At 44.5% G+C, this 12,435-nt stretch overlaps 1 protein-coding gene across 1 annotated transcript in view; it reads left to right on the forward strand.

The window, feature by feature from the left end:
* The window catches only part of LOC137422247 (high affinity cAMP-specific and IBMX-insensitive 3',5'-cyclic phosphodiesterase 8B), a 250,684-nt gene that overhangs the window by 208,959 nt on the left and 29,290 nt on the right, over positions 1–12,435 (forward strand). The window contains exon 15 of the mRNA XM_078771846.1: positions 2,837–2,972. Within this exon, the coding sequence (XP_078627972.1) occupies positions 2,837–2,972 (136 nt within the window). The remainder of the gene's footprint in view (positions 1–2,836; positions 2,973–12,435) is intronic.

Consider the following 12,435-nt stretch of genomic DNA (forward strand, 5'->3'; position numbering starts at 1 on the left):
TTTCGATCTAGGCATGGTGACGCCGCACACTTCAACAACAAAGAGCAAACCAAACTAAATGTCTGAGGTTTAAATAAGACAGGTTCCTCCAAGATCCTCTCTATGATGTTCTAATCATTTTCACCTGAGCTGGTGCACCTGATTCTAATTTTAGGTATTTGAAGTAGTGATAAATGTAGGGGTGTACTTACTTTTTCCACATGCGAAATTTGTATTTATGTTTATTTAAATTATACAATGGACTACAAAATGTAAATGTTTCATGATATTTGTTATATTATATCACCTTTTTCTATCAATATTGTTGAAATTAAGATCAAATAGCTGTATGTTGAAATATGTTGAAAAAGTCAAAACTTTACATGGGGTGTACTTACTTTTTCACGTGACTGTATATATACACACACACATATCTATATTATAATAGGCGTAGGTGATCCGTCTGTCTGGGGGTGTGGCTTACTCCGTTGAGAGAGTAGCTCCACCCATTCTAGGAGGGGCTTCGAAAACAAATTCTGGGAGAGGCTTCATATAAACAAATATCCACCATTCTATTAACTCGCATAGCTTTGAGGCCCAGTTTTGTAGGCCCGTGGTGTCTTGCTCTCTCTCCCAGTTTTATTTCAAATCAAATTCGATATATCATTTCATTTTTCACAGTCGCTAACATAGTTGTAGACTCGGTTGAAAAAAAACGGGAAGAAAATCCGATGAAAGTTGCCGTTTATAGAACGAAATGAATTCTCAAAGGCCTGTAACTTCCAGGCCATTGAGTCTCTCTCACGCCTTTATCTCCAATCTAACTCACCATCTGATTTCATTTTCATCGATGGTTTTAGACTCGGTGTCAGCAATAATTGAGACCATTCACACACACGCGGGAAAATGCAGAGATATATTTTTAAAAATCGCGTCATGTTGTATCATACACCGCCCAACATGACACAGACGGCAATATGTCGACATATATTAAAAATCGCTTTTTCTTTTCCGTTAAGATATATTACTTTTCCATTTGATGACAGTCGTTACAAAAACGTCAACAATGATGCCGACATATATTTCTTCGTTTTTATTTCATTCAACATTATTATCCGGAAGTAAAGGTTCATGTGTTCATTTCACGTGTGCATGGACATGAAACAGACGGGAAATTGCTAAGAGATATTTCGTTCGAAGCAATTATACACCGCCCAAATAAAAAATTTCACCGATAAACCGAGTGAATTCACCGAGCGAATTTCATCAAATTTCACCGAGTTTCAGGAAATTATCGAGAGATATTTCTTTGTTTTTATTTTATTAGTTACTCAGTTACTGGCAGAAGTACCCAGCGTTCCCGGCGGGGGAGGGGGGAAGGGCACGTACACTTTAAACATGTATATAGATGTGGGATATATACATGTGGGACGTGTGTGTGTGTGTGTGTGTGTGTGTGTGTGTGTGTGTGTGTGTGTGTGTGTGTGTGTGTGTGTGTGTGTGTGTGTGTGTGTGTGTGTGTGTGTGTGTGTGTGTGTGTGTGTGTGTGTGTGAGTGCATATATGTGTGTGTGTGTGTTGCAATAAAGCCAAGGTCAGACACGGTAGCCTACTAGTACTACACTAGGCCTCAGAATACGCGACACGAAAGAACCGACGATTCTGTACACAGGTATGAAAAACCAACACCGAGAATCCTATTAAAGACACCCCAATAGGTACATACACCGAAAGAAAGATACAGTTTCGACAAAAACACAATTTTGAAAAATTACTTAACTTCGAAAGCATGCGAGCAGGGACAGCTTTGAATAGACGTGACCTCCAATCTTGCGCATGCGCAGACCGGGGAATTTTTCCATTCCAGAGCAGACCGGGGACCGGGGAATCCCGGACCGGATACCGGGATTTGAATCCCAAACCAGATAAAAACTGTCATCCTGGTGTTTCACAGGTGTGGCAAGCCTGGTGTTTGCTTAACAGTTAAGTTGGCTGGCTTGATATCTTAGGGTCTTGAGTGGGGTTGAATTAACACCAGGTGTGTTGACTCAGCCTGTCATCCTTCCTGAGTCAGCAGAATGAGTACTGGCTTACTGATAACAGGGGCACTGCATCGGTGGCACAGCCGCACTCGCAGAAGGTGATGCAATCAGCAACCACAGGCTGCATACGAAGCTCCAACAGGCAGGGCGATTCCTCAATGTGTGCGCCGTCCCTTGGATGGACGTTAAACGGGCGTCATATCTGCTGGTATTAGTTGTGGGATGTTAAAGATCCCACGGTGTCCTCCGTGAACAGAAGGCAAGCTATCGCTGACACTGAACAAAATCCAAATCCTTGCAATAACTACTGCTTGGAATACAATGGCAAACCACCCATTATATCCCTTCTCAAGAAACTGCTTTGGCAGCACCGACACTCGACAGCAGAGTATGGTACATCAGAATCGGAACCGAAACCGGAACCGGAATCGGAATCGGAATCAGAAAAAAATATCTCAGCCAGGGACGGAATCGAACTGCCTACCTCCCAGACTAAGAGCGGACACTCTCTAACCATTCTCATCAAAATGTCAATCTTCACTCTCCATTTTCTGACCCCAAACCCTCAACCATATGTGCATACGAGGTTTTTATTCTTTATTGTTTTTCTTTGCTAGATCGAGACTCATGTAAGAGCGAGGTGATGGAGCGTACGAACTGATTGTGGGGCAGTCAGGCAATAGTTGGACACAATGTTGTATGAAATTTCAATGTATATCCTAATCCGCAGACATTGATATACTGCGAGCTTGATTCATATTCCCTGTGAATATGTCCGTAGCCGTGATTCTGTTCCTTGTCCCCACCCTGGTGTAGGTTCCCAGCCTAGCTCATGGCCTGTGAACTCACCAAGCTCTCTGGATGACCTTCCTCCCCATGTGTCTCAGCTTCTCGTGAGAGATGATGTCTGGGATTTCGACATCTTCCAACTGGAAACGGCTACACATAAGAGGCAAGCTCTGCTTGAAAGTTTTAATTATTATTCCGATCGTGCGTGAAATTTATCCACCATTTATTACCCTCACCAGAGGAGAGGGTATTGCTATTTCAGAGGAGAGGGTATTGCTATTCCAGAGGAGAGGGTATTGCTATTCCAGAGGAGAGGGTATTGCTATTCCAGAGGAGAGGGTATTGCTATTCCAGAGGAGAGGGTATTGCTATTCCAGAGGAGAGGGTATTGCTATTCCAGAGGAGAGGGTATTGCTATTCCAGAGGAGAGGGTATTGCTATTCCAGAGGAGAGGGTATTGCTATTCCAGAGGAGAGGGTATTGCTATTCCAGAGGAGAGGGTATTGCTATTCCAGAGGAGAGGGTATTGCTATTCCAGAGGAGAGGGTATTGCTATTCCAGAGGAGAGGGTATTGCTATTCCAGAGGAGAGGGTATTGCTATTCCAGAGGAGAGGGTATTGCTATTCCAGAGGAGAGGGTATTGCTATTCCAGAGGAGAGGGTATTGCTATTCCAGAGGAGAGGGTATTGCTATTCCAGAGGAGAGGGTATTGCTATTCCAGAGGAGAGGGTATTGCTATTCCAGAGGAGAGGGTATTGCTATTCCAGAGGAGCGGGTATTGCTATTCCATAGGAGAGGGTATTGCTATTCCAGAGGAGAGGGTATTGCTATTCCAGAGGAGAGGGTATTGCTATTCCAGAGGAGAGGGTATTGCTATTCCAGGGGAGAGGGTATTGCTATTCCAGAGGAGAGGGTATTGCTATTCCAGAGGAGAGGGTATTGCTATTCCAGAGGAGAGGGTATTGCTATTCCAGAGGAGAGGGTATTGCTATTCCAGAGGAGAGGGTATTGCTATTCCAGAGGAGAGGGTATTGCTATTCCAGAGGAGAGGGTATTGCTATTCCAGAGGAGAGGGTATTGCTATTCCAGAGGAGAGGGTATTGCTATTCCAGAGGAGAGGGTATTGCTATCCCAGAGGAGAGGGTATTGCTATTCCAGAGGAGAGGGTATTGCTATTCCATAGGAGAGGGTATTGCTATTCCAGAGGAGAGGGTATTGCTATTCCAGAGGAGAGGGTATTGCTATTCCAGAGGAGAGGGTATTGCTATTCCAGAGGAGAGGGTATTGCTATTCCAGAGGAGAGGGTATTGCTATCCCAAAGGAGAGGGTATTGCTATTCCAGAGGAGAGGGTATTGCTATTCCATAGGAGAGGGTATTGCTATTCCAGAGGAGAGGGTATTGCTATTCCAGAGGAGAGGGTATTGCTATTCCATAGGAGAGGGTATTGCTATTCCAGAGGAGAGGGTATTGCTATTCCAGAGGAGAGGGTATTGCTATTCCAGAGGAGAGGGTATTGCTATTCCAGAGGAGAGGGTATTGCTATTCCAGAGGAGAGGGTATTGCTATCCCAGAGGAGAGGGTATTGCTATTCCAGAGGAGAGGGTATTGCTATTCCAGAGGAGAGGGTATTGCTATTCCAGAGGAGAGGGTATTGCTATTCCAGAGGAGAGGGTATTGCTATTCCAGAGGAGAGGGCATTGCTATTCCAGAGGAGAGGGTATTGCTATTCCAGAGGAGAGGGTATTGCTATTCCAGGGGAGAGGGTATTGCTATTCCAGAGGAGAGGGTATTGCTATTCCAGAGGAGAGGGTATTGCTATTCCAGAGGAGAGGGTATTGCTATTCCAGAGGAGAGGGTATTGCTATTCCAGAGGAGAGGGTATTGCTATTCCAGAGGAGAGGGTATTGCTATTCCAGAGGAGAGGGTATTGCTATTCCAGAGGAGAGGGTATTGCTATTCCAGAGGAGAGGGTATTGCTATTCCAGAGGAGAGGGTATTGCTATTCCAGAGGAGAGGGTATTGCTATTCCAGAGGAGAGGGTATTGCTATTCCAGAGGAGAGGGTATTGCTATTCCAGAGGAGAGGGTATTGCTATTCCAGAGGAGAGGGTATTGCTATTCCAGAGGAGAGGGTATTGCTATTCCAGAGGAGAGGGTATTGCTATTCCAGAGGAGAGGGTATTGCTATTCCAGAGGAGAGGGTAATGCTATTCCAGAGGAGAGGGTATTGCTATCCCAGAGGAGAGGGTATTGCTATTCCAGAGGAGAGGGTATTGCTATCCCAGAGGAGCGGGTATTGCTATCCCAGAGGAGAGGGTATTGCTATTCCAGAGGAGAGGGTATTGCTATTCCAGAGGAGCGGGTATTGCTATTCCAGAGGAGCGGGTATTGCTATTCCAGAGGAGCGGGTATTGCTATTCCAGAGGACAGGGTATTGCTATTCCAGAGGAGAGGGTATTGCTATTCCAGAGGAGAGGGTATTGCTATTCCAGAGGAGAGGGTATTGCTATTCCAGAGGAGAGGGTATTGCTATTCCAGAGGAGAGGGTATTGCTATTCCAGAGGAGAGGGTATTGCTATTCCAGAGGAGAGGGTATTGCTATTCCAGAGGAGAGGGTATTGCTATTCCAGAGGAGAGGGTATTGCTATTCCAGAGGAGAGGGTATTGCTATTGCAGAGGAGAGGGTATTGCTATTCCAGAGGAGAGGGTATTGCTATTCCAGAGGAGAGGGTATTGCTATTCCAGGGGAGAGGGTATTGCTATTCCAGGGGAGAGGGTGTTGCTATTCCAGGGGAGAGGGTGTTGCTATTCCAGGGGAGAGGGTGTTGCTATTCCAGGGGAGAGGGTGTTGCTATTCCAGGGGAGAGGGTGTTGCTATTCCAGAGGAGAGGGTATTGCTATTCCAGAGGAGAGGGTATTGCTATTCCAGAGGAGAGGGTATTGCTATTCCAGAGGAGAGGGTATTGCTATTCCAGAGGAGAGGGTATTGCTATTCCAGAGGAGAGGGTATTGCTATTCCAGAGGAGAGGGTATTGCTATTCCAGGGGAGAGGGTATTGCTATTCCAGGGGAGAGGGTGTTGCTATTCCAGGGGAGAGGGTGTTGCTATTCCAGGGGAGAGGGTATTGCTATTCCAGGGGAGAGGGTATTGCTATTCCAGAGGAGAGGGTATTGCTATTCCAGGGGAGAGGGTATTGCTATTCCAGGGGAGAGGGTATTCCTATTCCAGGGGAGTGGGTATTGCTATTCCAGAGGAGAGGGTATTGCTATTCCAGGGGAGAGGGTATTCCTTTTTCAGGGGAGTGGGTATTGCTATTCCAGAGGAGAGGGTATTGCTATTCCAGAGGAGAGGGTATTGCTATTCCAGAGGAGAGGGTATTCCTATTCCAGGGGAGTGGGTATTGCTATTCCAGAGGAGAGGGTATTGCTATTCCAGAGGAGAGGGTATTGCTATTCCAGAGGAGAGGGTATTGCTATTCCAGAGGAGAGGGTATTGCTATTCCAGAGGAGAGGGTATTCCTATTCCAGGGGAGTGGGTATTGCTATTCCAGAGGAGAGGGTATTGCTATTCCAGAGGAGAGGGTATTGCTATTCCAGAGGAGAGGGTATTGCTATTCCAGAGGAGAGGGTATTGCTATTCCAGAGGAGAGGGTATTGCTATTCCAGAGGAGAGGGTATTGCTATTCCAGAGGAGAGGGTATTGCTATTCCAGAGGAGAGGGTATTGCTATTCCAGAGGAGAGGGTATTGCTATTCCAGAGGAGAGGGTATTGCTATTCCAGAGGAGAGGGTATTGCTATTCCAGAGGAGCGGGTATTGCTATTCCAGAGGAGAGGGTATTGCTATTCCAGAGGAGAGGGTATTGCTATTCCAGAGGAGAGGGTATTGCTATTCCAGAGGAGAGGGTATTGCTATTCCAGAGGAGAGGGTATTGCTATTCCAGAGGAGAGGGTATTGCTATTCCAGAGGAGAGGGTATTGCTATTCCAGAGGAGAGGGTATTGCTATTCCAGAGGAGAGGGTATTGCTATTCCAGAGGAGAGGGTATTGCTATTCCAGAGGAGGGGGTATTGCTATTCCAGAGGAGAGGGTATTGCTATTCCAGAGGAGAGGGTATTGCTATTCCAGAGGAGAGGGTATTGCTATTCCAGAGGAGAGGGTATTGCTATTCCAGAGGAGAGGGTATTGCTATTCCAGAGGAGAGGGTATTGCTATTCCAGAGGAGAGGGTATTGCTATTCCAGAGGAGAGGGTATTGCTATTCCAGAGGACAGGGTATTGCTATTCCAGAGGAGAGGGTATTGCTATTCCAGAGGAGAGGGTATTGCTATTCCAGAGGAGAGGGTATTGCTATTCCAGAGGAGAGGGTATTGCTATTCCAGAGGAGAGGGTATTGCTATTCCAGAGGAGAGGGTATTGCTATTCCAGAGGAGAGGGTATTGCTATTCCAGAGGAGAGGGTATTGCTATTCCAGAGGAGAGGGTATTGCTATTCCAGAGGAGAGGGTATTGCTATTCCAGAGGAGAGGGTATTGCTATTCCAGAGGAGAGGGTATTGCTATTCCAGAGGAGAGGGTATTGCTATTCCAGAGGAGAGGGTATTGCTATTCCAGAGGAGAGGGTATTGCTATTCCAGAGGAGAGGGTATTGCTATTCCAGAGGAGAGGGTATTGCTATTCCAGAGGAGAGGGTATTGCTATTCCAGAGGAGAGGGTATTGCTATTCCAGAGGAGAGGGTATTGCTATTCCAGAGGAGAGGGTATTGCTATTCCAGAGGAGAGGGTATTGCTATTCCAGAGGAGAGGGTATTGCTATTCCAGAGGAGAGGGTATTGCTATTCCAGAGGAGAGGGTATTGCTATTCCAGAGGAGAGGGTATTGCTATTCCAGAGGAGCGGGTATTGCTATTCCAGAGGAGCGGGTATTGCTATTCCAGAGGAGCGGGTATTGCTATTCCAGAGGAGAGGGTATTGCTATTCCAGAGGAGAGGGTATTGCTATTCCAGAGGAGAGGGTATTGCTATTCCAGAGGAGAGGGTATTGCTATTCCAGAGGAGAGGGTATTGCTATTCCAGAGGAAGGGTATTGCTATTCCAGAGGAGAGGGTATTGCTATTCCAGAGGAGAGGGTATTTATTACTATTCCAAAGGAGAGGGTATTGCTATTCCAGAGGAGAGGGTATTGCTATTCCAGAGGAGAGGGTATTGCTATTCCAGAGGAGAGGGTATTGCTATTCCAGAGGAGAGGGTATTGCTATTCCAGAGGAGGGGGTATTGCTATTCCAGAGGAGAGGGTATTGCTATTCCAGAGGAGAGGGTATTGCTATTCCAGAGGAGAGGGTATTGCTATTCCAGAGGAGAGGGTATTGCTATTCCAGAGGAGAGGGTATTGCTATTCCAGAGGAGAGGGTATTGCTATTCCAGAGGAGAGGGTATTGCTATTCCAGAGGAGGGGGTATTGCTATTCCAGAGGAGAGGGTATTGCTATTCCAGAGGAGAGGGTATTGCTATTCCAGAGGAGAGGGTATTGCTATTCCAGAGGAGAGGGTATTGCTATTCCAGAGGAGAGGGTATTGCTATTCCAGAGGAGAGGGTATTGCTATTCCAGAGGAGAGGGTATTGCTATTCCAGAGGAAGGGTATTGCTATTCCAGAGGAGAGGGTATTGCTATTCCAGAGGAGAGGGTATTTATTACTATTCCAAAGGAGAGGGTATTGCTATTCCAGAGGAGAGGGTATTGCTATTCCAGAGGAGAGGGTATTGCTATTCCAGAGGAGAGGGTATTGCTATTCCAGAGGAGGGGGTATTGCTATTCCAGAGGAGAGGGTATTGCTATTCCAGAGGAGAGGGTATTGCTATTCCAGAGGAGTGGGTATTGCTATTCCAGAGGAGAGGGTATTGCTATTCCAGAGGAGAGGGTATTCCTATTCCAGGGGAGAGGGTATTGCTATTCCAGGGGAGAGGGTATTGCTATTCCAGAGGAGAGGGTATTGCTATTCCAGGGGAGAGGGTATTGCTATTCCAGAGGAGTGGGTATTGCTATTCCAGAGGAGTGGGTATTGCTATTCCAGAGGAGTGGTTATTGCTATTCCAGAGGAGTGGGTATTGCTATTCCAGAGGAGTGGGTATTGCTATTCCAGAGGAGAGGGTATTGCTATTCCAGAGGAGAGGGTATTGCTATTCCAGAGGAGAGGGTATTGCTATTCCAGAGGAGAGGGTATTGCTATTCCAGAGGAGAGGGTATTGCTATTCCAGAGGAGAGGGTATTGCTATTCCAGAGGAGAGGGTATTGCTATTCCAGAGGAGAGGGTATTGCTATTCCAGAGGAGAGGGTATTGCTATTCCAGAGGAGAGGGTATTGCTATTCCAGAGGAGAGGGTATTGCTATTCCAGAGGAGAGGGTATTGCTATTCCAGAGGAGAGGGTATTGCTATTCCAGAGGAGAGGGTATTGCTATTCCAGAGGAGAGGGTATTGCTATTCCAGAGGAGAGGGTATTGCTATTCCAGAGGAGAGGGTATTGCTATTCCAGAGGAGAGGGTATTGCTATTCCAGAGGAGAGGGTATTGCATTTGAGTCCGTTTGTTTGTTACTTTCGAAAATCGAAGATTTTTTCAAGTATATTGGTTGGTCTAGTGCGTTATTCTGTCTGTCTTTGTTTGTCTGTCTATCTGTCTGTTTGTCTGTATGTCAGACGCCTAAAGGTCACAATTTTCAACCGATATTCACAAAACTTTATCAAATGGTAGAGTGGGTCATAAGCAAGAAGCCTATTGTTTTGGGGGTCAAAAGGTCAAAAGGTCAATAGGTCAACATAGGCCAAAAGTCACCAACTTTGTCAAATTTCTAAAATCCTCAATTTTCATCTGATTGACTTGGAATTTTAAGAGCATTTGCATATATTGTCACTGAATTCAACCACCAACTATTTTTGAGATCATCATAGGCCAAAAACCTATTTTAGGGATTTCGCAAGTATCGTGCTATGCACAACATCATTTCTTTGTTACTTGTCGGAATAGATTCCAGCAAGTATGTTGGTTGGTTGGTTGGTTTGTCTGTCCGTCTGTCTGTTTGTCTGTTTGTACGCAGCACTACGTCTACATCATTGCACATAGAATCGCCAAACTTTACACACATATTTGCCTTGCCCTTGAATGGACTGTGTCCAATTTTTAACTCTCTAGGTCCAAGGCCTCCATTATGACGACATAATTCGACAAGTACAAAACTTCATCCAATCAAGATGCAATTTCTTGAGCGCCATGTCGGTATAAACTGATGGAGAAAAAAAATAATGATGACGTCATCGTTTACGTGGTTCGGCCGCCATCTTGGAAAAACCGAAAAACTTTGCACCTCTTTATCTCCGAAAGTGCTGAATAGAATAGTGCCGTGATGGCGGAGAGTGGTTGGCAAATCCCCCAAAAAAAATACACTCCAGCAAGTCCTCGGTCTCTGACCGATTTCTAGTTTGTTTGTCTGTTTGTCCACACAGAATACATATGATTTTCTCTGCAACCGTTGGTCCGATTGACAGAAAATTTTCACCGTAGGTGCACCTCCTCCTGCGTAATTTATTCATGACAATTATGATGTCATAGGTCACGTGGTATTGGCGCCATCTTGGAAAACCCGAAAACATTGCACCTCTATATCTCCGAAAGCGCTGCATCGAAAAAATTGAGACATGGCTCATTGTAAAGAACCCTCCATGGGGAACTAGAACGGCAAACAGTAGAGAGCATACCTCCGCCAGGTGAACAGTTTACGTTTTGTATCCTAGAGTAGACCAGAAAATCACAATACAGAATCACATTAAATCAAAATCATCCGTCCACAACTTTTTGAGATATCCTGCTATGTATCGTTTTTGGCCCTGTCACTCAATGGTGAAGAATCACTTTTAAAAATTCGAGTATCCGGATCCGAATCTGGATCTTCATCAAAATCTGATAATTTCGTCCTTGTCACAAATGCTACCTCTCTGCCAAATTTCGTCCAAATCCATCCACAAATTTTTGAGATATCTTGGTCACAAACAAATGGACAAATGGACAGACAGACTGGGGTGAAACATAACCTCCATCCACCTTTCGTGGCGGAGGTAATTAGAATATGAGTACGTCTATAAAACATGTACAACTCAGTAGAGAGCATACCTCCGCCTGGTGAAATAGTTTCTAGATGCTTTAGACGTTTACACCCCTTAGACCTGTAGACATTTAGACCCATTAAACCCCTTTAGACGTGCACCACACAAACATCTATGGAGTCCTCTTGCAATATACAGACAGACTATACTTTTTTTCAGCAAGTAATGTGCAATCTCCAATCACCCGGAGGGTGGGTACTCTGGTAGTGTATTATAAAAATAAAAATTCGTCATGTCTCGGACTAATGTGAGTATCTCATTCATAAACCTTTCACATAGAGGGACAAGGACATTAGGAGACAACAACGTATATTTACATAAATAACGAGAGAGTTCCGAGAACACAATACCCCACGTAGTGTGTAATTATATATTGTACTTCAATTTAAATAAAATAATGATATTAAAGATCGTTTTAAAAAATTCGGAGGTTTAGCGCTATTGGAGCAGTCTTGTACACCAACCACCCTTATACACCACCCATATACACCACCATTACTGTATTGGTCTAAAGCCGTGGTTCTTAACCTGGGTTGTACCGAACCCCCGGGGTTCAGTGAGCCAGTCTCAGGGGTTCGGCGGAGGTCCTCCGAAACGCATTGCATATTTTTTTTTTTTTTTTTTTAGTTTTGTATCAATTTTGAATCTATGTGTAATTACGCTTATTATTAATATTATTATTATTTTGCAATGTATGTTACGAACGAATGGAAATGTTATTTGTAATTGTATTCCCATCCCATTCATGGTTTCTCTGGTCTGTGTTTAAGATAAGTTGTTTCACACTGACTGTATTACGTTGAATCAATGAGCAACTTGCTAATTATGCTGTTGATGGTGCTTACTTACTTACTTACTTACTTACTGGATTTTGGACTTTGCAGGTGTTCGGAAATTCCAGTGAATAGCCTCGATTAGCTTGCCGTGTGCCGTGCGTCATTGGTCGCACCTTACTTTGGAGTTACTGATTAATTGAAAAGTAAGTTGGAAATGTTTGTGGATATGCAGGGCGGGTTCAGAGTTATATTAAAGTCAAAAGTGGATGGTGATTATAAAATATGATTGAATTACTCAGAAAATTAGGTGGAGGTGATATAACTCCTTTGGTCGCAATTCAAAACTAACAATTCACAGTTTTCTATGTAATATTATTATGGGATTTGAGGTGGCATTAGAGTTGAGTAGATAATAAATCCCATCATCGTAACTATAAGTTATGTTTCCTTCGTTAAAATTTCTCAGTTTTCATAGGGGTACTGATTATATTTAAGCATGTTCCTTTTTAATTTTTGTCATATAATTATTTGCCCGAACTCAATTAAGATCAGTTTGTTACTTCTTTTTCTTTTTTTTTGCAGTATGTCGAGCAAAAAAAGGAAGTGGTCGGAGGATTACGTGCGGTACGGGTTCACGTGTTTGACGGAATGGGATGGAAGTCAGCGTCCTGAATGCATGCTTTCCAATGTCAAGTTGAGCATC

This window comes from Myxine glutinosa, chromosome 2 (assembly GCF_964187855.1).
Source record: "Myxine glutinosa chromosome 2, kmMyxGlut1.1, whole genome shotgun sequence".
Classification (NCBI taxonomy): Eukaryota; Metazoa; Chordata; class Myxini; order Myxiniformes; family Myxinidae; genus Myxine; species Myxine glutinosa.